A 24,723-nucleotide genomic window follows, 5' to 3' on the forward strand; every position below is an offset into this window, starting at 1 on the left:
AATGGCAGCCCAAGCCGACTACTACAGATTAAAATATAATTTCCTTGTGGGAAAGGCAAACTAGAGTGATTTCTCAGGTAACATTTTAATGAGTAACACAACCAGCTGTAAATTCTTGGACTAGTTTAGAAAACAGCCTCAGTAACTTGAGAATTATCTTAGTAGATCTTTTGTCTATGTAACTAGGGGGGTATTACTGTAAATTGTTACTTTCTGGTTTAGCCAAGACCCTTTTTATGAAAGTACTTTCTCCTCCCATATAAAAGTTAAATGATTTAGGATGCATTTGGCTATAAGTAATACAACTCAGTTAACTTAAACAGTAAGGAACATTTACTATTTCGTGTAACAAATTCCAAGGTAGGAATTTAGGGTTAGGGTTAGGGTTAATTCTTCCGCTCAGTATCATCAAGGATTCACTTTCTTTACATTTTCACCCTCAGTTTTGGTGGGGTGGTAGGGAGGTACCGTTAGCCTTATTCTTAGTCTCCTGGTATCTGCAAGATGGTTGCAACAAAAATGTTACATGGTTATTGTGGATCATTTGGAAAATGTCACAAGAGGGAAAGGATGAAAACATAAATCACTCATAATCCAACTATTTACATGCGTTACCTTCTCATTGGCATATTAGTTTGTACAGGTACTAATTCTATCAAACAAAATTAGGTCACACTGTTTACACAAATGTATGTTGTTCTTTTCCATTAAGATACTATCAAGAGGCCAGGCACATTGGCTCACACCTCTAATCCTAGCACTTTGGGATGCTGAAGCGAGTGTATTGCCTGAGGTCAGGAGTTTGAGACCAGGCTGGCTAACATGGTTAAACCCCGTCTCTACTAAAAATACAAAAAATAGCCAGGTGTGGCGGCTCATGCCTGTAGTCCCAGCTACTCGGGAGGCGGAGGCAGGAGAATCGCTTGAATCCGGGAGGCGGAGGTTGCAGTGAGCTGAGATTGCACCACTACACTCCAGCCTGGGTGACAGAGCAAGACTCTGTCTCAAAAAAAAAAAAAAAAAAAAAAAGATACTGTGAAGAGAATTATCCATGTCATTAAAATTCTCAGTAAAAAGGGACTGCTCACAGTGGCTTATGCCTGTAATCCTAGCAGTTCGAGACCAGACTGGGCAACATGGTGAGATCCGGTCTTTACAAAAAATACAAAAACTGCCAGGCATGGTGGTGTACGCTTATAGTGCCAGCTACTTGGGAGGATCCCTTGAGCCCAGGATTTCAAGGCTGCAGTGAGCCGTAATTGTGCCACTGCACTCTAGCCTGGACCCTGTCTCAAAAAAAAAAAAAAAAATTCTTAGTAAAAAATTTTTTTTTCCTTGAAACGGAGTCTCGCTTTCTTGCCCAGGCTGGAGTGCAGTGGCACGATTTCAGCTCACTGCAAGCTCCGCCTCTTGGGTTCACACCATTCTCCTGCCTCAGCCTTCCAAGTAGCTGGGACTACAGGCACCCGCCACAATGCCTGGCTACTTTTTTGTATTTTTAGTAGAGACGGGGTTTCACTGTGTTAGCCAGGAAGGTCTCCATCTCCTGACCTCGTGATCCGCCTGCCTTGGCCTCCCAAAATGCTGGGATTACATGTGTGAGCCACCGCACCTGGCCATAAAAATATTTTTTCCCTTCAAGTAATGATTGTTGAAAAAGTTGGATACAGAAAAATAGAATAGTAAAAATTACCCATATCTCACAACTCAGAAATAACCACTCATATATCAATATATTTCCTTTTAGAACATTTGTGTGTATGTATTTAAAATTAGATATAGAATAATTTTTTTTTTTTCCTATGGCGACAGGGTCTAACTCTCTCACCAAGGCTGGAGTGCAGTGGTGTGATCATGGCACACTGGACCCTCAACCTTCTGGGCTTAAGTGATCCTTCCATCTTAGCCTCTCAGGACCCTCAACCTTCTGGGCTTAAGTGATCCTTCCATCTTAGCCTCCCAATTAGCTGGGACCACAGGTGTACACCACCACACCCTGCTAATTTTTAAATTTGTTGTAGAGATAAGGTCTTGCTGTGTTGCTCAGGCTGGTCTTGAACTCCTGAACTCAAGTGATCCTTCCACTTGGGTCTCCAAAAGTGCTGGAATTACAGGTGTGAGCCATTGTGCCTGACTAATTTTAGTTTTTTGAGGAATCTTCATACTGTTCTTCATAGTGGCTGTACTAATTTACATTTCAACCAACAGGATACAAGTGTTCCCCTTTCTCCATGTCCTCTCTAGCATCCTTTATTGCCTGTCTTTTTGATATAAGCCATTTTAACTGGGGGTGAGATGATATTGCATTGTGGGTTTTTTTTTTTTGAGATGGAGTCTTGCTCTGTCACCCAGGTTGGAGTGCATGGCACTGCAGCCTCTGCCTCCTGGGTTCAGGTGATTCTCATGCCTCAGCCTCTTAGGTAGCTGGGATTACAGGTGAGTGCCACCACACCTGACTAATTTTTGTATTTTTAGTAGAGAGGGGGTTTCACCATGTTGGCCAGGCTGTTCTCGAAGTCCTGACCTCAAGTGATTTGCCTGCCTTGGCCTCCCAAAGTGGTGGGATTACAGGCTTGAGCTACTGCACCCGGCTTACTTTTTGTATTTTTAGTAGAGACAGGGTTTCACTGTGTTGCCTAGTCTGGTCTCGAACTCCTGACCTCAGGTGATCCACCTGCCTTGGCCTCCCAAAGTGCTGGCATGACAGGCCTGAGCCACCATGCCTGGTCTGTTGCATTGTGGTTTTGATTTGTGTTTCTCTGATTAATGATGTTGAGCATTTTTTCACATACCTATTTGCCATTTGTATGTCTTCTTGTGTGTGTATGTGTGTGTGTGTGTGTGTGTGTGTGTGTGTATGTGTTTTGTATGTCTTCTTTTTAGAAGTATCTGTTAAGATCTTTTGCCATTTTATTTTTGGATTATTTGGTTTTTGCTATTGCATTGTATGAGCTCCTTATATATTCTGATTATTAGTCCTGTGTCAGATGGATAGTTTGCAAATATTTTCTCCCATCTGTGGGTTCTCATTTTTCTTTGTTGATTGTTTCCTTTCTTGTGCAGAAGCTTTTTAGCTTTATGTAATTTCATTTGACTATTTTTGCTTTGTTGCCTGTGCTTTTGAGGTTGTCATTTTTATTGACTAGATGATATTCCAGTATATTATGTTTTTTCTTTTCTTCTTCTTCTTTTTTTTTTTTTGAGATGGAGTCTCTCTGTCACCCAGGCGGGAGTGCAGTGGCGTGATCTCAGCTCGCTGCAACCTCCACCTTCCGGGTTCAAGCGATTCTCCTGCCTCACCCTCTTGAGTAGCTGGGAATACAGGCGTGCGCCACCATGCCTGGGTAATTTTTGTTTTTTTAGCAGAGCTGGGGTTTCACTATGTTGGCCAGGCTGGTCTCGAACTCTTGACCTCAGGTATCCACCCACTTTGGCCTCCCAAAGTGCTGGATTACAGGCGTGAGCCACCTTACCCGGCCCCAGTATATTAATTTTTTAATCATTTGTCATTGGCTATTTAGATCTCTTCTAGTTTTTTGGTGTCGTAAATAAAGGTGGCATGAACATCCTTGAACATACAGATTTTTTTGCATTTGGCCATTTATTTCTTTTGGGTGAATTTCGTGTAGTGAAGTGTGTGTGTGTATGTATATATATACACACACATATATGTATTTAAATTTTGTGATATACATTATCTGATTGTATTTTTTAGTAGTATGTGATAGTATTTGCCCAAGCTATATTCTTGATCATCATGGCTCTTGCTGCATAATTCCTTTTAAGAAGAATTAAAATTATATGAGAAGATAACTTGTTAACATGGAAGGAGTTAATGGAAGGAAGCGAATGTTTTGGACTAATATGAGCTGTTTTCTGTTAGTAATACTTAAGTATTTAACAGATTATGTGTTTGAATGTAGTTCTTTCTAGAGCTGGGGTTTTTCAGGTTTTGCAGTAAGACTGTTTTTGAAATATAAGCCTTGTAGTATGGCGTAGGATGGTAAAAGAATTAGTTTGGGGAAAGCGTCATTGTCTTAGGCTATAGCTATGGTCAAACTTAAAATTTCAGAGGCCAATTATCTAGTTATTGGGAATGTTCTGGGGATGCAGATTGAAGTGAAAAGGTTTAAAAATACTCTGCATTATGGTTGAACTTGGAATTCTGTATGCTGAATATGTATGTTAGCAGTTGATTGTTCTGTGTAGCTCTCCTGTTAAAGAAGAGAGTACGCCCCAGCTGGCATTCCTGTCAGTCACAACTGTGTGACACCACAGGCAGCAGAGGCTTCCCTAGACGTTGCTGGGAATGAACGGGCTCCCAGAGCCTTTAGCAGTTGTGTAAGTGGGAGGCGGTAGGGAGGCTGTGTTAAAGCTTTTAATGAAAGGTCTCAACCTGAATTGTTAGGCAAAAAACTTATTTTTTTTGCTGGATACTTGCCATAACCTGGTAGGATTTCTTTTTAGTTTTCACTTTGATTGGAATAGGCATTCTGTTGGAGAAAATGAGATCCTTTTAGTGGTAGCTAGGCATTGCATATATGTATGCCCCAGTCCCCATGACTGTACTATAATGGATTATTTGTCAGTAATGAACCAGCATTTGGCCCATGTGCTCTTTTTTCCCTGATCCTGTCCTCTCTCTCCATGAAGTGATTATGGATTCTTCCTGGAAGGTTTCTCAGGTCTGTAACCAACCAAAGCATTTGTTGGCCTTCAGCAAAGTAGATGTTTGTTTTTGTGTACTTTATAGTGTATAATATTCTTCTTGCCACAGGTATTAAAACCTGAGATTTTAAATCCTTTCCATTGGTGTTAACATACTTTATTTTTTAAAAGGCCTTAAATATAGAACTGTTTCTTGTATACTGTATTTCATGAATTCTAGTAACTGCCCCTCCCCTACTTAGTATCTCTGAAATTGGGAAACATTTTACAAGTAATCATGTCCTTAAAAAGTCATCAGCCAGTCAGCGGTCATAGCATATTTGTCATTGTTTGTGCTTATGTGAATTTGGTTGTTTTTCCTTGTGGCTTAACTGGATTATTGCACCCTTAACGTTTTGAACAACAAACCATTTAAGGACCAGTGGAGGATAGGATAGAAGCCAAGTTTTTGTCGTAAAACATTTTTTTGACATCTTCTGGTAAAATCAATAAATTAGCTTCATCAGCATTTGCAGAATTGGTGTTGGCAGCTTGGAAGAAAATCATGGGAAGAAAACTCTGGAAATAGCTGTGCAACGTTATTTTAGATGTTCCATTATTTGTAATGGGAAGTTCACAGCATCAACTATTAATATATAGTATTCTTGCCACATTGTTCAATATGAATCTAATCATGAGGAAACAATCAGATAAATCCCGGTTGTAGGATTTTTTACAAGATGCTTGGATTTTAAAAATAATTTCTATGTTTTGAAAGGAAAAAAGGGTCAGGTTGGGAGTGTGTTCTATATTTAAGGATACGAAATAGAAATATGACTGTCAACAGCTGTGAACAATCTTTGATTAGATCTTAGATCATATGGAATAAAATAAAACATACGTAAAGAGATTTTTTTTTTTCTTTGAGACAGAGTCTTACTTTGTCTCCCAGGCTGGAGTGTAGTGGCACTATCTCGGCTCATTGCAACCTCTACCTCCTGGGTTCAAGCGATTCTCATGCCTCAGCCTCCTGAGTAGCTGGGATTACAGGTGCCCACCACTACTCCTGGCTAATTTTTGTATTTTTAGTAGAGATGGGGTTTCACCATGCCAGCCAGGCTGCTCTTGAACTCCTGACCTTAAGCCGTCCACCTGCCTGGGCCTCCCAAAGTGCTGGGATTACAGACGTGAGCCACCATGCCCAGCCACAGAAAGGCTTTTTTTTTTTTTTGAAGTTGGAGAAATTTGGGTACAGGTTTGGATTAGAGATAAGTTAAAAGTTAGACAAATATGGTTTGACAGATGTGACATTTCTAGAAAGAATGGGAGGAGAGTTAAAGACGTGGAAACAAAATGGTAGAAAACTTAAAAAAATGCACATGAGACCCTTGTTTTGTTATGTAAGTGGGGTTAGTAGACTGTTGTCAGTCCCAGCAACTCAGGAGGCTGAGGTGGGAGGATCAGTTGAACCCAGGAGATCAAGGCTGCAGTGAGCTGTGATTGTGCCACTGCACTCCAGCCTTGGGTACAGAGAAAGACTCTGTCTCTAAAATTACAGAATGGGTAAAATATTTGAACATTTTATCAAGGAAGAAATGGACGCCACACAAGCACTTGAAAACATTGTGATTTGATAGCAAAATGGAAATTAAAACCATAATGAGGTATCATTATATACCTACTAGAATATTTAAAATTAAAAAGACTGACCATACCAAGTGTTGTCAAGGATGTGGGGCACTCAAATTTTCATAAGTTTCTAGTGAGAATGCCAAATAATATTGTTTCTGTTTTTTGTAAAATAGTTTGGTGGTTTCTTTTCCTTCCTTCCTTCCTTCCTTCCTTCCTTCCTTCCTTCCTTCCTTCCTTCCTTCCTTCCTTCCTTCCTTCCTTCCTTCCTTCCTTTTTTTTTTTTTTTTAAAGGAGACAGGGTCTTGTTCTGTTGCTCAGACTTGGAGTGTAGCAGTGCAGTCACAGCTCATTGCAGCCTCAACCTCCCTGGCCCAACTGATCCTTCTACCTCAAGCTCCCAAGTAGCAGGGACCACAGGTGCATGCTGCCAGACCTATCTGATTTTTTATTTTTGTAGAGACAGGATCTCACTATGTTGCTCAGGCTGGTCTCGAACTCCTGAGCTTAAGCAGTCCTCTCACCTTGACCTCCCAAAATGCTGAGATTACAGTCATGAGCCACCATGCCCAACTGGTAGTTTCTTACAATGTTAAATATACACTTAACTTACCGTGTGACTCAGCAGTTACTATCTTTAGGTATTACCCAAAAGAAATGAAAACATATGTCCACACAAAGATCTTCTACTCAAATATTCATAGTAGCCCAGAACTGGAAACAACCCAAATGTCCATGAGCTGATAAATGGAGAAACAAATTGTGATACATCCATACAATAGAATACTACTTAGCGGTAACAAGGATGAATCTTAAGGACATTCTGCTAAGTGGAAGAAGCCAGATACAGAAGACTATAGCTTTCAATTCCATTTATGTGAAACTCTAGAAAAGGCAAAACTGTTGTGACAGAAGGGAAGTCAGTTTTTTCCAGAGTCCAGAGGATGGGGAGAGAGTTATGAGGGAAATGTTCTTTATCATGGTGGTTATACTACTGTACCCATTTATCAAAGCACATTGAATTGTACACTGAAAGTTTAACAATTTTAATATATGCACTTCATACTTAATGCTGACCTCCCTTCCTCATCCAAGAAAAAAATGAGATGATCCATAGCATCCTACAAAAGTTACTAGTGACTTTTTGGTTTGTTTTTTTAACTTTTTAATATTGTTATGAAGTCTTAAATGTAAACATTTTGTGTGTTTCATTCCATCGCAGTTATGATCCTCATTGATCCTTACATTGAGCCCTTTGGACATGATGCTAGAAAATTCCTTTGTGGCTTTTTTGTTTTGTTGTTTGTTTACTTAAATTGACACATAAAAATTGTATTTATTTATGGTGTACAGTATTTTTTGAAATGTGCATACATTGTGGAATGTCTAAGGTAAGCTAACACACCTTGCTTCACATACTTTCTTTTTGTGGTGAGAACCTTAAAATTTACTCTCAGCAATTTTCAAGTATACAATATGTTACTATTAACTATAGTTACCGTATTGTAACCAGGTACCTTTTGATATACAGCCTGTTTTAGGTGCATCACTATACGGATAACGGGTGGTGCTCCATGGCTACTAGACAGTCTTTATTCTTAGATCTTTTCATTGGACAGAGCTGGGATATTAAGATATGATATGATAAATACATTTTAGGTTTAAACTGGTGCTTTTAGTTTCAGTCTAGAACTATAGGATTCTTTCTTAACCTGTCTTTTCTTATGTCAGAATCTGTTTTGAACCATGCCCCAAATCTCAGTTCTCAATGACATAGTTAATGATTCGCTATATCCCACCCTATGCAAACAACAGTATCAGGGTAATAATTTCAGTACTAACACCAGCAATAAAGAGACTAAAAACAATTTTTTTTTTTTTTTTTTTTTTTTAGTTTTTCCTTCCCCTCTTTCAATTACTTTTGTTCTAATGGTAAATCCTATTAAGAATGTACAATCGAATTACTGTGCTTTGAAGCCACTTCTAGAGTGCTTTCTCTCTGGTTAAGACCGCTAATTGGATGCACAGTTAGGCTCATTTGATTAATTTACCTTTACTTTGGTGTAATTCCTTTTTAAATTTAAATTTTGTTTTGTGATTGTGTGAATTATTTACAGGCATACTTCTCTTTATTGGGCTTTGCTTTACTGTGCTTTGCAGACTGCGTGTTCTACAAATTGAAGGTTTCTGGCAACCTTGCATCGAGCAAGTCTATTGGTGCCATTTTTGTAAGGGCATGTGCTTACTTTGTATGTCTCTGTCATATTTTGGTAATTCTTAAAATATTTCACACCTTTTTATTATTACTGTATCTGTTATGGTGATATTTGATGTTACTACTGTAATCGTTTTGGGGCAGCACAGACTGCACTCACGTGAGATGGTGAACTTAATTGTATGTTCTGACTGTACCATCAACCGACCATTCCCTCTGGCTCTCCCTCTCTTTGAGCCTCCCTATTGCCTGAGATGCAGCAATATGGAAATTGGGCCAATTCATAACCCTATGTTGGCCTCTGAGTGTTCAAGTGAAAGAATTGCATGTTTCTCATTTAAAATCAAAAACTACAAATGAGAGCTTAGCGAGGAAGGCAAGTCAAAAACTGAGATAGGCCGAACATTAAGCCTCTTCTCCAAACATTAGCTAAGTTGTGAATGCAAAGGAAAAGTTCTTGAAGGACATTAAAAGGGCTAGTCCACTGAACACGTGAATCACAAGAAAGAGAAAAGCCGGCCGGGCGCGGTGGCTCATGCCTCTAATCCCAGCACTTTGGGAGGCCCAGGTGGGTGGAATCACAAGGGTCAGGAGTTCGAGACCAGCCTGGCCAGCATGGTGAAACCCCGTCTCTAATAAAAACACAAAAAATAGCCGGGCATGGTGGCTGATGACTGTAGTCCCAGCTACTCGGGAGGCTGAGGCAGGAGAATTGCTTGAACCCAACAGGTGGAGTTTGCAGTGAGCCAAGATCGCTCCATTGTACTCCAGCCTGGGTGACAGACTGAGTCTCCGTCTCAAAAAAAAAAAAAAAAAAAAGCCTATTGCTGATAGGGAGAAAGTTTTAGTGGTCTGGATAGAAGGTCAAACCAGGCTGGGCATGGTGGCTCACTCCTGTAATCCCAGCACTTTGGGAAGCTGAGGTGGGCGAATCACTTGAGATTAGGAGTTCCAGACCAGCCTGGACAACATGATGACATCTTGTCTCTACTAAAAATCCAAAAAATTAGCCAGGCGTGGTGGCTTGTGCCTGTAGTCCCAGCTACTTGGAAGGCTGAGGCAGGAGAATGTCTTGAACCCGGGAGGTGGAGGTTGCAGTGAGCCAAGATTGTGATAGTGCACTCCAGCCTGGGCGATAGTGCGAGACTCTGTCTCCCCCCCAACAAAAACAAAGGTCAAACTAGCCACAGTATTCCCTTAAGCCAAAGCCTAATTCAGAATGAGGCCCTAACTGTTCAGTTCTGTGAAGGCTGAGAGAGGTGAGGTGAGAAAGCTATAGAAGGAAAGATGGAACCTAGCAGAGATGGGTTCATGAGGTTTAAGGAAAGCAGCCATCTCTATAATGTAAAAGTGCAAGGTAAAGCAGCAAGTGCTGATGGAGAAGCTGCAGCAAGTTACCCAGAAGATCTAGCTAAGATTATTGAAGGTTGCTACACTTAATGACAGATTTTCAATGTAGACGAAACAGTCTTCTATTGGGAGAAGATGCCATCTAGGGCTCTTACAGGGGAGAGAGGAGAAGCCCGTGACTGGCCTTCAAAGGCCAGGCTGACTCTCTTGTTAGGGGCTAATGCAGCTGGTGACTTCAAGTTGAAGCCAGTGCTCATTTGCCATTCTGAAAATCCTAGGGCCCTTAGAATTATGCTAAATCTGCTCTGCTTGTGCTCTTTAACCAGAACAACCAAGCCTGGATGACGGCATATCTGTTTACCGCATGGTTTATGGAATCTTTTAAGGCAACCATTGAGACCTGCTCAGATAAAAATATTCCATTCAAAATATTACTGCTCACTGACAGTGCACTTAGTCATCCAAGAGCTCTCATGGTGATGTATAAGGAGATTAATGTTGTTTTCATGCCTACTAACACATACTTATTTTGTAGCCCCACAGAGTAATTTTGACTTTCCAATATTACTATTTAAGAAATACATTTCATAAAGCTATAGCTGCCTTAGATAGTGACTCCTCTGATGGACTTGGGAAAAGTAAATTGAAAACTTTCTGGAAAGGATTCACCATTCTAGATATCATTAGGAATATTAGTAATTCGTGGGAGGAGGTCAGAATATCAACATTAACAGGATTTTGAAAGAAGTTGATTCCAACCCTCATGGATGATGCTGAGGGGTTCAAGACTTCAGTGGAGGAAGTAACTGCAGATATGGTAGAAACAGCAAGAGAACTAGAATTAGAAGTGGAGCCTGAAGATGTGGCTCAATTGCTGCAATCTCACAAGAAAACTTGAATGGATGAGTTGCTCCTCATGGGTGAATAAAGGAAGTAGTTTCTTGAGATGGAATACTGTTCCTGCTGAAGACGCTGTGAACCTTGTTGAAATGACAACAAAGGATTTGGAATATTACATAAACTTAGTTGATAAAACATTGGTAGGCTTGAAAGGATTGACTCATTAAAACAATTTTTTTTTTTTTTTTTGAGACAGAGTTTTGCCTTTGTTGTCCAAGTTGGGGTGTAGTGGCACGATCTCGGCTCACTACCACCTCTGCCTCCTGGACTCAAGCGATACTCCTGCCTCAGCCTCCTGAGTAGCTGGGATTACAGGCATGCACCATCATGCCCAGCTGTTTTTTGTATTTTCAGTAGAGATGGGGTTTCACCATGTTGACTGGGCTGGTCTCGAACTTGTGACCTCAAGTAATCCTCCCGCCTTGGCCTCCCAAAGTGCTGGGATTACAGGCGTGAGCCACTGCTCCCGGCCAAATTTTTTTTTTTTTTTCGGAGACAGTTTCTCACTGTGTTGCCCAGGCTGTCCTGAAACTCTTGGGCTTAAGCAGTTCTCCTGCCTCAGTCTCCCAACTGGCCAGTATTACAGGTACAAGCCGCCACCACACCCAGGCTTGATTTCAGTTTTGAGAGAAGTTCTCCTTAGGGTAAAATGCTATCAAATACTGCATGCTATAGAGAAATCTTGTTAAAGGAAAAGTCAATAGATGCAGCAAATTTCATTACTGTCTTATTTTAAAAAATTGCCCCAGCTACCCCAACCTTCAGAAACCCCACTCTGATCAGTCAGCAACCATCAACGTGGAGGCAAGGCCCTCCACCAGCACACAAATATTAGGACTCTCTGAAGGCTCTGAAGATGGTTAGCATTCTTTTTTAAGCAATAAAGTATTTTTAATTAAGGCATGTACCTAGTTTTTTTAGACATAGTACTATCGCACATTTAATAGACTACAGCATAATATAAACATAACTTTTATATATACGCTGTCTCCAGCCAAAACCACAGTATCTTTGCAGTGTGCCTATATGTGGTTCCAAAGAGAAATCTGTGAAACAAGATATGCTTAAGGGATTCTGTCTACTATCCATGTTTTCTCTATCCTATTTATTACCTCTCCTCCTGCGTGTGATTTTTTTTTTAATGTCGAGGTTTATCTTTCCTTTAAAAAAATAAGCATGTATTTTCATATTTCCCTCTGTTAAGAAGTAGCGTATTATACACATTTTTTCCCCACATTGTTTTTTTTTCTTTTTTCTTTTTTCACCTTAGCAATATTCTGGAGATGATGGAGTCGTGGTAACAGAGATATTCCTTGAATTCCTTGTCCTTATTATGGCAGTATAATACTCTATTGTGTGGAGATATCATAGCTTCTTCAAACAGTCCCCTGCGTATGGGTTGTTTCCAGTCTTCTGCTGTTATAGATAGTGCTGCAGTGAATAACTATGTACATATCTTTTTGTATTTTTGCCAGTGATTTTTTGAGATACATACCTAAAAGTGAACTTACTGCGTCAGAAAGTAAATCTGTGTGTAATACTGCTGGATATCATTAACCAGTGAGTCAGGGTTTTTTCTCACAGCTTTGCTGAGTGTCTTATCAGACTTTTGTATATTTGCCATTTGGGTGAGTGAGAAACAGTATCTCATATTGGTTTGCACTTGCATTTCTTTCCTATAATGAGTGAGGTTGAACATCTTTTCAGTGGTTAAGAGTGGTTCCATTGCTTTTTGTTGAGCTTTCTGTTAGATCTCTGTTCCCTTTTTTTTTCTGTGTAGAACTGGAAGGGACATGAGACCATTTTGTTTAGTCTTTGAGTTCATGACACTGATACCTAGAGAAATAAATGATTTTCCTGAAGTTGTAAGTAGGTAGGATAGCCTTTTTTTTTTTTCATTTTTAGATTATATGTTAGTGATATTTACTCTTTCTGGTATAAGTTGTTGATTCCCCTTCTCACCCACATACAGTTTGTCACCTTTTAACTTTGCCCCTCTTTGAGGAGTTCTTGCCTTCTGACTGAGTTATCTATAGGAGTTTGGGAAGAAGGGGTGGGTGGGGAAGGAATTGGAGCAGTAAGATTCACCGTAGTTTTTGTGGGGCATGATGGGCTTGACTCATTATAGATAACAAGGAGGTTGGATTTCTGATGGTGGTTAGCGGGCACAGGAATATAAGGCAGACTGGATTTAGTCCATTTCGTTGTAAGTGGATTGGGAGCTTGAGGCTGACAGTAAAGTCCTTACGATGTAATGCAGTGATGGAAATGGTCTAGGCAAGGAGAACCAATTGGTGCAGTGTGTCTCTGATACTGTGACTACAGTTAGTGGCCCCTCTAGTGGATGAGCTATTCAGGAGAGAGTTGTTCCCAGCTGGCACATGGGGATTTCTGCCATGGCTTACTTCAGTAGTATCCTGAGACTATCATATTGGTACAGCGAGATTTTTTTTGTTTTTTGTTTTTTTTTAATTGAGCTTCTCTATTAAAATAATATAGCTTTGCCTTGCTGTAGAATATATGTTTAATGCATGTTAATCTAAGTAAGTATTTGTTGTTTTTGTTCTTATTTCAGGCTACAGACAAGAGGAAAGCTTTAGAAGAGACCAAAGCCTATACAACCCAATCTCTAGCGAGTGTTGCTTATCAAATAAATGCATTGGCCAACAATGTACTCCAATTGCTGGATATCCAAGCCTCTCAGCTTCGGAGAATGGAGTCTTCCATCAATCATATCTCACAGGTAACAGCTTATAAAATGCTTTAAATTCAATTTCATTAAACTGCAGCATATGCCAAAGAAGTAAATAGCCCGCATGTATGGATTTCTGACTCATCTTACTGGTGATAATCACTATCATGTTTTAGTTTGGTAAACCTGCTGTTTTTCTTTTAGTCCTTTTTTTATCATGATAAAGTAAACATAACATAAAATTGACCATTTTAACCATTTTTAAGTGTATAATTCAGTAGCATTAAGTACATTCACATTGTACAACTGCCACCACTGTCCTACTCTTAGGAGCTTTTCTGACGTAAAGTTATTTGTACATAATTAAAGAAGAGAATTTTTATAAGTTTTGACACAGATGTATACCCATGTGACCATCAACACATTCAAGATAATGAACCATCCCCTCTCCCCCTGCCAAATTTCTTTATTTTCCTACGTAATCCCTCACTCCTGTCCCCTGTCCTTAGGGTTTCTGTCCCTAGAGATTAGTTTACATTTTCTAAATTTTTATATAAATGGAGTCATACAGTATTTACTATTTTTTTTTTTTTTTGGTCTGGCATGTTTTACTATGCATAATTATTTTGAGATTCATTCATGTTTTTGCATGTAAAGGTAGTTCACTCTTTATTGCTGAGTAGTTTCTATTACACATTTTGTTTATGTGTTTACATGTTGATGGAAATCTGGGTTGTTTTTAGGTTTTGGCTGTTACAGATCCCATGAGAACATTTGTATGCAAATCTTTGTATGGTCATATGCTTTTATTTCTTTTGGGTAAATACCTCTGTGCAGAATGGATAGGTCATGTGGTAGGTGTCTGTTTGACTTTAGAAGAACCTGCCAAATTGTTTTCTGAAGTGGTTATACCACTTAGTTTGCTGAGTGTTCTTATCAGGAATGGGTGATGAATTTTATCAAACGCTTTTTTGCATTTGTTGAAATGTTCATATATGTGTGTGTGTATGTATGTATATATATAAGTCTATTAATATTGTGAATTACATTGATTTGTGTGTGTATTAGGAATTTTTGCTTCTGTACTCTTGAGTGCTATTGGGCTGTGGTTTTCTTTTCTTGTAATGCCTTTTTCTGGTTTTGGTGTCAGTGTAATGCTGGTTTTATTGACTATATTGGGCAGTATTCCCTCTGGACCTGGAGTATTCTTGGTGAAAACGATTTTAACTACATATTTAGTTTCTTTTGTGGATACAAGCCTATTCTGTTTATCTGTTTTTCCTTGAGTGAGTTTTTTGTCTTTCTAGGAGTTTAGCTATTTCACCTAAGTTGACAGATTTATTTGCATAAAACTTTTGTAATAATCCCCCAGCTTTTTTTTTTTTTTTTTTTTTTTTTTTTGAGACAAGAGTCTTGCTCTGTTGCCCAGGCTGGAGTGCAATGGTGTGATCTTGGCTCACTGCAATCTCTGCCTCCTGGGTTCAAGCAATTCTTCTGCCTCAGCCTCCAAAGTAGCTAGGATTACAGGCCATTGCCACCACGCCCGGCTAATTTTTTGTATTTTTAGTAGAGATGGGGTTTTGCCATGTTGACCAGGCTGGTCTCGAATTCCTGACCTCAAGTGATCCACCCACCTTGGCCTCCCAAAGTGTTGGGATTTCAGGTGTGAACCATGACACCCTGCCTAATCCCTTACTTCAAAAATATCTGTAGAATCTATAATAATTTCACATTGCTCATTCTTCATATTGGTAACTGGTGTCATCTTTCTTTTTTAAACTAATCATTATGGCTAGTTTACCAACTTTATCAATATTAAAAAACATCTTTGGCCTTATTAATTTTCTATTTTTTTGTTTTCTGATGCATTGATTTCCATGTGACCTTTATTATTTCTTTTTCTTTTGCTTACTTTGGGATTGATTTGCTCTTATTTTATACTGTTTTGTTTTTTTTTTTTTTTTTGAGATGGAGTCTTGCTCTGGTGCCCAGGCTGGAGTGCAGTGGCGTGATCTTGGCTCGCTGCAACCTCCATCTTCCAGGTTTAGGCCTTTCTTGTGCCTTACCTTTCCAAGTAACTGGGATTACAGGTGCACCCCATGCCCAGCTAACTTTTTGTATTTTTAGTAGAGGTGGGGTTTCACCATGTTGGCCAGGCTGATCTCAAACTCATGGGCTCAAGTGATCTGCCTTCCTTGGCCTCCCAAAGTGCTAGGATTGCAGGTGTGAGCCACCACACCTGGTCTTATTTTATACTTTATTAAGGTGAAAGCCAAGGTCATTTACTTGAGACCCTTAATCTTTTCTAACATAGGGGTTAAGCTCTGTAAATGTCCCTCTAAATAGCGTATTATTGGGAGGTCGAGGCGGGTGGATCATGAGGTCAGGAGTTCAAGACCAGCCTGGCCAAGATGGTGAAACCCTATTTCTACTGAAAATACAAAAACTAGCCGAATGTGATGGTGGGCACCTGTAATCCCAGCTACTCCCTCGGGAGGCTGAGGCAGATAATTGCTTGAATCTGCAGTGGGCCAAGATTGTGCCACTGCACTCCAGCCTGGGTGACAGAGCGAGACTCTGTCTCAAAAAAAAAAAAAAAAAAAAAATTCAAAAAAAAGTAGTGTATTAGCTGTGTCTCATACATTTAGATATGTTGTGCTTTCATTTTCATTTAGCTCAAAATAATTTCTAAGTTCGCTTTTTTATTTCTTTCTGACCCAGGGGTTATTGGAAATGTGTTACTTAGTTTGCAAGTATTTTGGGCTTTTGCAAGGATATTTCTGCTGTTGATTTCTAATTTAATTTCTTACTGGCTCAGAAAAATATACCTCATATGATTTTTTTTTTTTACATTAAGTAGTTTTCCCCCCAGCTTTATTGAGGTATGGTTGATATAAAAAGCATATATATTTAAGATGTACAATGTGATGTTTTGAGATACATATATACATTGTGCAATGATTACCACCATCAAGCTGACTAGCATATCTATCACCTCACACAGCTACTTTTTTTATGTGCAGCGAGAGCATTTAAGATCGCCTCTTTTAGCAAATGTCAAGTCTACAACACTATATTGTTAACTATAGTCATCATGCTGTGCATTAGATCTCCAGAACTTATTCATCCTGCATAGCTAAAACTTTATACCCTTTGAGCAACAGCTCCCCTTTTCCCTTACCCCCAATCCCTGACAACCACCATTCTACTCTCTGCTTCAATGAGCTTTGATTTTTTTAGATTCCACATCTGAAAAAGTGAGATCAGTTTTTGTCCATCTGTGCCTAGCTTATTTCACTTACCATAAGGTCCTTCCCAGTTTGTGTCATGTTGCAAATAACAGGATTTTCTTTTTTTAAGGCTGAATAATAGGAATAATAGTCCATTTAAATAAATGTGTATGTATACCTGCCCCCCATATTTTCTTTGTTCATCCAATGATAGACACCTAGATTGATGCTGTGTCTTGGCTATTCTGAATAATACTTTATATGTTCTGAGTGCTTTCATATTTATTAAGAATTGTTATATATCCAAGAATATGCTCTGTCTTGGTAAATGTTTTGTGTGTATTTGAGAAGAATGTGTATTTTTCTCTGGTTGGGTGGAATGTCTATAAATTTCATTAGGTCAAGTTGGTTGATAATATTCAATTATTCTGTGTCTTTACTGATTCTGTCTGATTTATCAATTATTAAGGGAGGTAAATTGAAATCTCCAACTAATTTTGAATGTCTGTTTTTCTTTGCATTTTTGTCTTTTTTCTGTTGCGTGTATTTTGAAGTGATATTATATTAGGTACACAAATGCTTTGGCTTGTTAGGTCCTCTTGATGAATGGACCCTTTATCTTTGTAAAGAGACTCTTTTTATCTTGGTAGTATTCTTCAGAAATCTGTTTTGTCTGATGTGAATACAGCCATTCCAGCTTTCCTTTTATCCTCTTTTTCTGCCTCCTTGTGTGTTAATGGAGTGATTTTTTTTTTTGGGTGGGGGGCTGATTTGCTGTAACACTTTGTTCTGCTTTTCTCTTTTATTATTTCATTCATGTTTGCCTTAGGGCTTCTGGTAAACATCTTTAAACTTATTAATATCACTTGAAGGTACACTATGTTATTACTTCAGGAGTGTGCTAAGACTTTGTAATAGTTGATTCCACTTCTCTCCTGTCTTAGGGCTGTTGGTGTCATGCACTTTCTTTTTTCTTTTTTTCTTTTATTGAGACGGAGTCTCCTCCCTCTGTCACCCAGGCTGGAGTACAGTGGCATGATCTCGGCTCACTGCAACCTCTGCCTCGCAGGTTCAAGCAATTCTGTGCCTCAGCCTCCTGAGTGAGTAGCTGGGATTACAGGTGCCCGCCACCATGCCTGGCTAATTTTTGTATTTTTACTAGAGGATAGGGTTTCACCATCTTGGCCAGGCTGGTCTTGAACTCCTGACCTCATGATCCACCCACCTCGGTCTCCCAAAGTGCTGGGATTACAGGTGTGAGCCACCGTGCCTGGCTCGTGTCATGCATTTTCTTTTTGTGTATGTTTTAAACCCCATGATGCTTTGCTCTTTTTTTGTTTTTGTTTTGTTTTTGTGACGGGGCTCACTTTGTTGTCTAGGCTGAAGTGCAGTTGCATGATATTGGCTCACTGCAACGTTTGCCCCCCACTTCCCCCACCCCACCTTCCCAGTTTCAAGTGATTCTTATGTCTCAGCCTACTGAGTAGCTAGAATTACAGGTGCATGCCACCACACTCGGCTAATTTTTGTATTTTTAGTAGAGACGGGGTTTCACCATGTTGGCCAGATTGGTTTCAAACTCCTGACCTCAAGTGATCTGCCTGCCTCGGCCTCCTAAAGTGCTGGGATTACAGACGTGAGCCACTGTGCCTACCTGTTATTTTTGTTTTGAAAAGCAACCAGCTTTGAATGAGATTTACTATGAGGAAAGTAATTCCTCTATATTTACCTATAGTTACTATTTCTGATCAGAAAATATACATTATATGATTTGAGTCCTTTCAAATTTGTTGGGACTTTTTTTTTTTGAGACGGAGTCTTGCTTTGTCTCCCAGGCTGGAGTGCAGTGATGCTGTCTTGGCTCACTGCAGCCTCTGCCTCTTGGGTTCAGGCCATTCTGCTGCCTCAGACTCCCAGGTAACTGGGACTACAGGCATGCGCCACCATGCCCAGCTATTTGTTTTTTTTTTTTTGTATTTTTAGTAGGGATGGGATTTTACCATGCTGGCCAGGCTGGTCTCAAACTTCTGACCTCAAGTGATCTGTCCGCCTCGGCCTCCCAAAGTGCTGGGATTATAGATGTGAGCCACTGTGCCCGGCCGGGAGTTGTTTTATAGCCCAGAGTTTTGGTGGTTTTTATTCCCTTGGAATCCTTTAGCATGAAGTGTTGCTCTATTCTACTGGTGATAAATTCTTTCAGCTTTTGTATGTCTGAAAGAGATTTTTGCTTTTTATCTCTGTTTATTATTGTGGCAGAATATGCCTAAGACAAAATTGATCATTCAACCATTTTTAAGTATGCAGTGGCATTAAGTACCTTCACATTGTTTTGTAATTATCACCACCATTCATCTCTAAAACTTCTTTCCTTTTTCCAGACCAAAACAATTGTACCTGTTAAGCATTAACTCTCCATCCACAAGTGATCCTCCCACCTCAGCTTCCTGAGTAGCTGGGACTATGGACATGTGCCATTGTGCCTAGCTTATTTTCATGTTTGGTGGTATCCTATTGCCTTTTTAGATTTTAGGACAAAATTGGTATAGATTGGAACTTTGCTCAAATAATTTTTTTTGTAGAACAGAATCTAGTATAAAGTGGTTGATGCTGGATCTTCAGAACTTGCACAATGTCTGGCAAATGATTGGTTTGCAGTAAGTGTTTACTGAATTAAAATAAATCTCTTGGCCAGGCAAGGTGGCCTGTAATCCCAGGACTTTGGGAGGCCAAGGTGAGTGTATCACTTGAGGTCAGGAGCTCGAGACCATCCTGGCCAACATGGTGAAACGCCATCTCTACTAAAAATACAAAATTTAGCCGGGGTGTGCTAGCAGGCACTTGTAATCCCACCTACTCCAGAGGCAGGAGAATCACCTCAACTCGTAGGCAGAGGTTGCAGTGAGCTGAGATCACGTCACTGTACCTCAGCCTGGGTGACAGAGTAAGACTCTATCACACACACACACACACAAAAGTCTTTGCAAAATTATTTAGGAAAAGTATAATAGAACCTAGTTTTTAGTTGATTCTTATACATGGATTATAACCAGAGGATCATTGTACATTTTATGTATAGGCAGTCATAATTTTGAATGGTTATTGGAGGTTATAAAAAAATGGTAATGCAAGCTGAAGGTATACAAAAGAATCTTACTAATCAATGGCTAAAATTATGGTTGTTCTGTGGCCTGTAAAATTTTTTGTCAAAACATTAAAATCTCTCTTTTTGTTATAAATGAATAGAGAAATGAAAAAAAGTTATGCTAACATTTAGTATACCATCATGTAAAACATTCGAGGTATTGAGAATTAAAGGGTTTTCTTTCTTTGTTAGAAAAGTCGTTTGAATAGCACTTGCTACCTTCTCACTGTATAAGTTGTTATGAAGCACACATTTTTTCTGTGCCTTGGCAAATTGTCTTTCTCCTTTGTCTGTGTGGATCAGCTCCTCTCAACATTTTATCCTTTGGATTTTAAATGTTGTGAAGTATTCTAGAGTTTCTTTAATGTAAAATTTTTATGGTTATCATTTTATCTGTAGTATCTTCTTCCCTTTCATCTCAGCCACTCTGTTCATTTATGTTAATAAGTGCCTTCACGATATTCTTATGGCTACATATCTGTAGTCTCCTGAATGGCAGCAATGTCAACATTCCTATATGCATTATTTCTATTTTAATCCCATTTACATTCAATTCAAATTTCACCTCTAGCATTGTCACTTTTCATGTCTTTGCTGCATTTTCATCTTTGTTAGCCAGTTCTCTCTTTGATAGCCACTTTTGTAAAATGTCACGATGGCTTATCATTTAGGGCACAAGGAAGCAGCATGACTATGTACTTTGTAGTCTGTGGATGAACTTAATATCAGATGTACAGAGACCATCCATCAATAAACTTTGAAACAAAGACACGATTGGTCATCAGTAATGATGCTCATCTGTTACTTATGTGGACTTAAGACCTAGCAGCAAAGTTTGTACTTTGTGCAATTATTTATAGTTCTTGTGGTAACTGAAATTTGCTTTTATGTTTTTCTGAGACAGAGTCCTGTTGTTGCTCAGGCTGGAGTGCAGTGGCACAGTCATAGTTCACTGTAGCTTCAAAACTCCTGGGCTGTAGTGATCCTCCTGCCTCAGCCTCCTGAGTAGCTGGGACCACAGGTGCACACCATCATAACCAGCTAATTTTTTTGGGTGGTGAGGTAGAGATGGGATCTTGCTGTGTTGCCCAGGCTGGTCTTAAATTCCTGGCTTCAAGTGATACTTCCACCTTGGCCTTCCAAAGTGCTGGCACTACAGGTGTGAACCACTGCACCTGACTGTAATTGAAATTTAAATTGTGTAGTTGGAGGACTGGTGTTAACTAAAATATGGTAACTGAAATTCATGCATGTCGGAACTGTGCAAAACAACTTCCTATATTTTGTTTCTTCAATAACAAAACATTTTCAAATTATTTTTCCTCTTTATTTAATTATGAGTATTCTCTGTGTTCTGCTGAGCTTACCAAATTCAATTCTCATTCTCTGGAAGATGTCTTAATTCATACAGATGTAGTTATTTCAGTAGATTTAAAAATAAAGCTGTTAATACTATCAGTTGACTTACTGAATAATAAAATTAAGGTGACTAAGTAAATGAAGCTTTTGTAATTCTGTAAATTACATTGAATTACTTGGAACTTTTAAATGAAGCTGAAATCTCGGTGGCTCAATTTACTTAAAAACAGGCTTTTTGGGGGGCATTTATTCTTAATTGGGGAAGTAAGAAGAGTATTTTCTTGCTCTTCCAAATTGCTATTCTTAAAACATTGCTTAAGTAAATGCATTGTAGTGAAAGAATTTTTTTTTTAAACCTCTCAGAGCTTTGTGAGGGATCTACATCTGTCATACCTTGCCTGTTGAGTGGTGTGTTTTTAGCTAAAATTCTGCTTTGTAATCTCTTAATGTTAGCATAGATTATGTGCCAATTAGGAAATAATCTCAAAATTTAGAATTCAGAGCTTGTTTGAGTTTTCAGTTTCAAAAAATTTTTAAACTAAAAAAAAAAAATAATCTCCAGTTCTATCAGGACTTGGGTAAATTAAATCTTTAATTATTTCAGGAAAGAGTCCCTTTCCTTTCAATGTGGAGCTTTTAACTTTGTTTGTGTGTTGGCATGTTTTAGATTTATAAAGTTTTCTACTTTAACAATTGTACCCCCCATTTTTCCCATCTTAGATTAGTAGTTACCAAATATTAGTAGCTTTCTCTGGTAAAGTAATTACTGAGAAGTCCTTTCTGTAACCAATATTAACTTCTTATTTTGTAAGTTTTTAAAAGATTCTTATAGTGATATTTCTTGTGGCACAGTAGTCATCTGAAGGTAGCCAGTCACTTTCCCTGTAAGATATAGTAAGTAATATTAGGAGAAAGTATGCAACTGTTAAATTCTTTTATATCACCAACTTTTTCACGATTAAAGTATTTGCTTAGTAGAGTGCTTAGCAATGTCCATTATGATTTCTTTTTCCATTGGCAATTTTGGGCTTTCCTCAAATCATGGAACTTAGAACTGGAAGGGACATTGGATCATTTGGTTTATTCTCTGATTTTATAGGTCATGACACTGATGCCCAAAGAAATAAATGATTTGCCTGAAGTTGTAGGTAGCTAGTATAACATTAGAAATCAAAAGATGGGCATCGACTCATAGATGATCCCTTGGTTTTCTCTTCTGTACTACAATGCCTCCAATTTATAATCAGAGTCTTCAAAATTTAGGAATTGGATGAATTGCCCCATTCAGTCTATTTCTGTAGTGGGCTCACAGAACCTTATATAACAAACCTTCAAAGTAACTGCATCTTTTAGGAGACTGTTTAGTTTTATATAGGCAAAAACCTAGTTACTATGGGCACTGGGGAGGTAGGGTGGCTACCTAGAATGGAAATGCTAACTGAGTCAGTGCTCCGATTTCTCAAATGTTTTGTTAGGATCCTTTTACATCTTAAATTATTGAGGATCCAAATAGGCTTTGGATTCTTTGGGTAGATCTTCCAGTATTTATCATATCAGATATTCAAACAAATTTTAAAAGTATTTAACTCATTTAACAATAAAAGAAATCCACTATTAGTTCATACAAATAATATTTTAATGAAAAAACCTATTATCCAAAACAAATAAATTTATGAGAAGAGTGGCATTGTTTTACATTTCTGAAAATGTCTTTAAAATGTTTAGTTGAAGATCACGGGGTTCTCGTGTCTGCTTCTTCATTCACTCTGTTGTGATTTGTTGTTTGGGTTGAAGTATGTGAAGAAATTTTGCTTGACAAAAATATGTAGTTAGCAAAGACAGCATCTTGGGGACTTCAAGAGTCTTTATCAGAGAACTATTGCTTTATGTGGTTATTACAGTTTAGTCCCTATGGATATGTATTGTGAATATTATATGCAGGCCATCATGCTCCCATTTTAAAAGAGTCATCCAAATTGATAATACATCTCCACCTGTAGTTGCTTTTGGCTCTCCATCATACATTTTTTGTTTCATCCTTACTGACTACTTAGTGATATTTTTGGTGCCATTATCCCCATTATGAAGGGGCTTCTTCAGATTCCTAAAGGATTGTTGGTATTTATCTTAGATTTCCTCAGCCAGTTTCTTAAAGGTATTTCATGAATTTTTTCTTTTTTTTGGGAATGGAGTCTTGCTCTGTGGCCCAGGCTGGAGTGCAGTGTCGTGATTTTGGTCCATTGCAACCTCTGCCTCCCGGATTCAAGTGGTTCTGCTGCTTCAGCCTCCCAAGTAGCTGGGATTACAGGTGTGCACCACCATGCCTAGGTCATTTTTGTATTTTTAGTAGTGATGGGGTTTCACCATGTTGGCCAGGCTGGTCTTGAACTCCTGACCTCAAGTGATCCACCTGCCTCAGCCTCCCAAAGTGCTGAGATTACAGGTGTGAGCCACTGCGTCTGGCCATTTCATGAATTTTAACATCAAGCATGCTACTCTTCCTTGGCACTTACTGGCTGAGTTGTGTGTGTCCCCCCACCCCACCCCAACAGGTTTATATTTTGAAGTCATAACTCCCAGTCCCTGAGTGTGACTGTATTTGGAGATAGGGTCTTTGAAGAGGTAATTAAGTTAAAATGAGGTTACAGAATAGGCCCTAGTCCAGTATGACTGGTAGTCTTGAAAGAAGAGAGTGAAGACACAAAGAGAAGATGGCCATCTGTAAGTCAAGGAGAAAGGCCCTGAGAATAATTCAGTCCTTGTAACATGTTGATCTTGGACTTGTAGCTTCCTGAGTCGTGAGAAACTAAATTTCCTAGCCACCCACCTGTGGTACTTTGATATGGCAGTCCTAGCAAACTAATACAGCCCTCTTATGTTGTCCTTAGCACTATCACTTTTATACTTTTTTCCAACTATTATGGATGTAAACTTTTGCCAGAACCTTCAATATGGACAGGAAGATATAATGTAGATTGATTTGTGTCATTTGTCATTCAAAATCAGAAAAGCATGACATGTTCAGTCAGTGCCCAATGGCTAGGAGCATTCATTAGCACTCACTTGATATGGCTGATTTACTGTGAGAAAAGTACGTTAACTGTACTAGTCAGTACTCTGGTGGGTTTGTATGGACATCTAGTGTTTCTAAAATGAACCATGTTATGCTGTGTTGAGTAATGCTGCCAAAAGATATTCCTAATCCCTGGGAATGTGGATGTTACCTTCTGGCAGAAGGGGCTTTTTGCAAGTACAAATTAAAGATCTTGAGATGGGAAGATTATCCTGGATTATGCAGTGGGCCATAAATGTAATCACAGATGTCCTGATAAGAGGGAGGCAGAGGAGGGTTTGACATAGAAGAGCAGAAGGTGGTGTGGAAACAGGAGCAGAGATTAGAATGATGTGGTGACAAGTCAAGGAATGCTGGTAGTTACCAGAATCTGGAAGAGGCAAGTGAACACCCCCTCCTGAGCCTTCTCAGGGAGCCTGGCCCTGCTCACTCTTGGATTTGATCCTGTAAGATTTTGTTCAGATTTCTGGCCACCAGAACTGTGAA

The 24,723-nt window shown here is 39.0% G+C and overlaps 1 protein-coding gene across 15 annotated transcripts in view; it reads left to right on the forward strand.

Moving 5' to 3' along the window:
- ABI1 (abl interactor 1) overlaps nt 1–24,723 on the forward strand; it is a 117,878-nt gene that overhangs the window by 23,747 nt on the left and 69,408 nt on the right. For all 15 annotated transcript variants that reach the window (XM_010381439.2, XM_010381443.2, XM_030940037.1 and 12 more), the window contains exon 2: nt 13,317–13,484. In XM_010381439.2, the coding sequence (XP_010379741.1) occupies nt 13,317–13,484 (168 nt within the window). The remainder of the gene's footprint in view (nt 1–13,316; nt 13,485–24,723) is intronic.

This window comes from Rhinopithecus roxellana, chromosome 11 (assembly GCF_007565055.1).
Source record: "Rhinopithecus roxellana isolate Shanxi Qingling chromosome 11, ASM756505v1, whole genome shotgun sequence".
Taxonomy (NCBI): Eukaryota; Metazoa; Chordata; class Mammalia; order Primates; family Cercopithecidae; genus Rhinopithecus; species Rhinopithecus roxellana.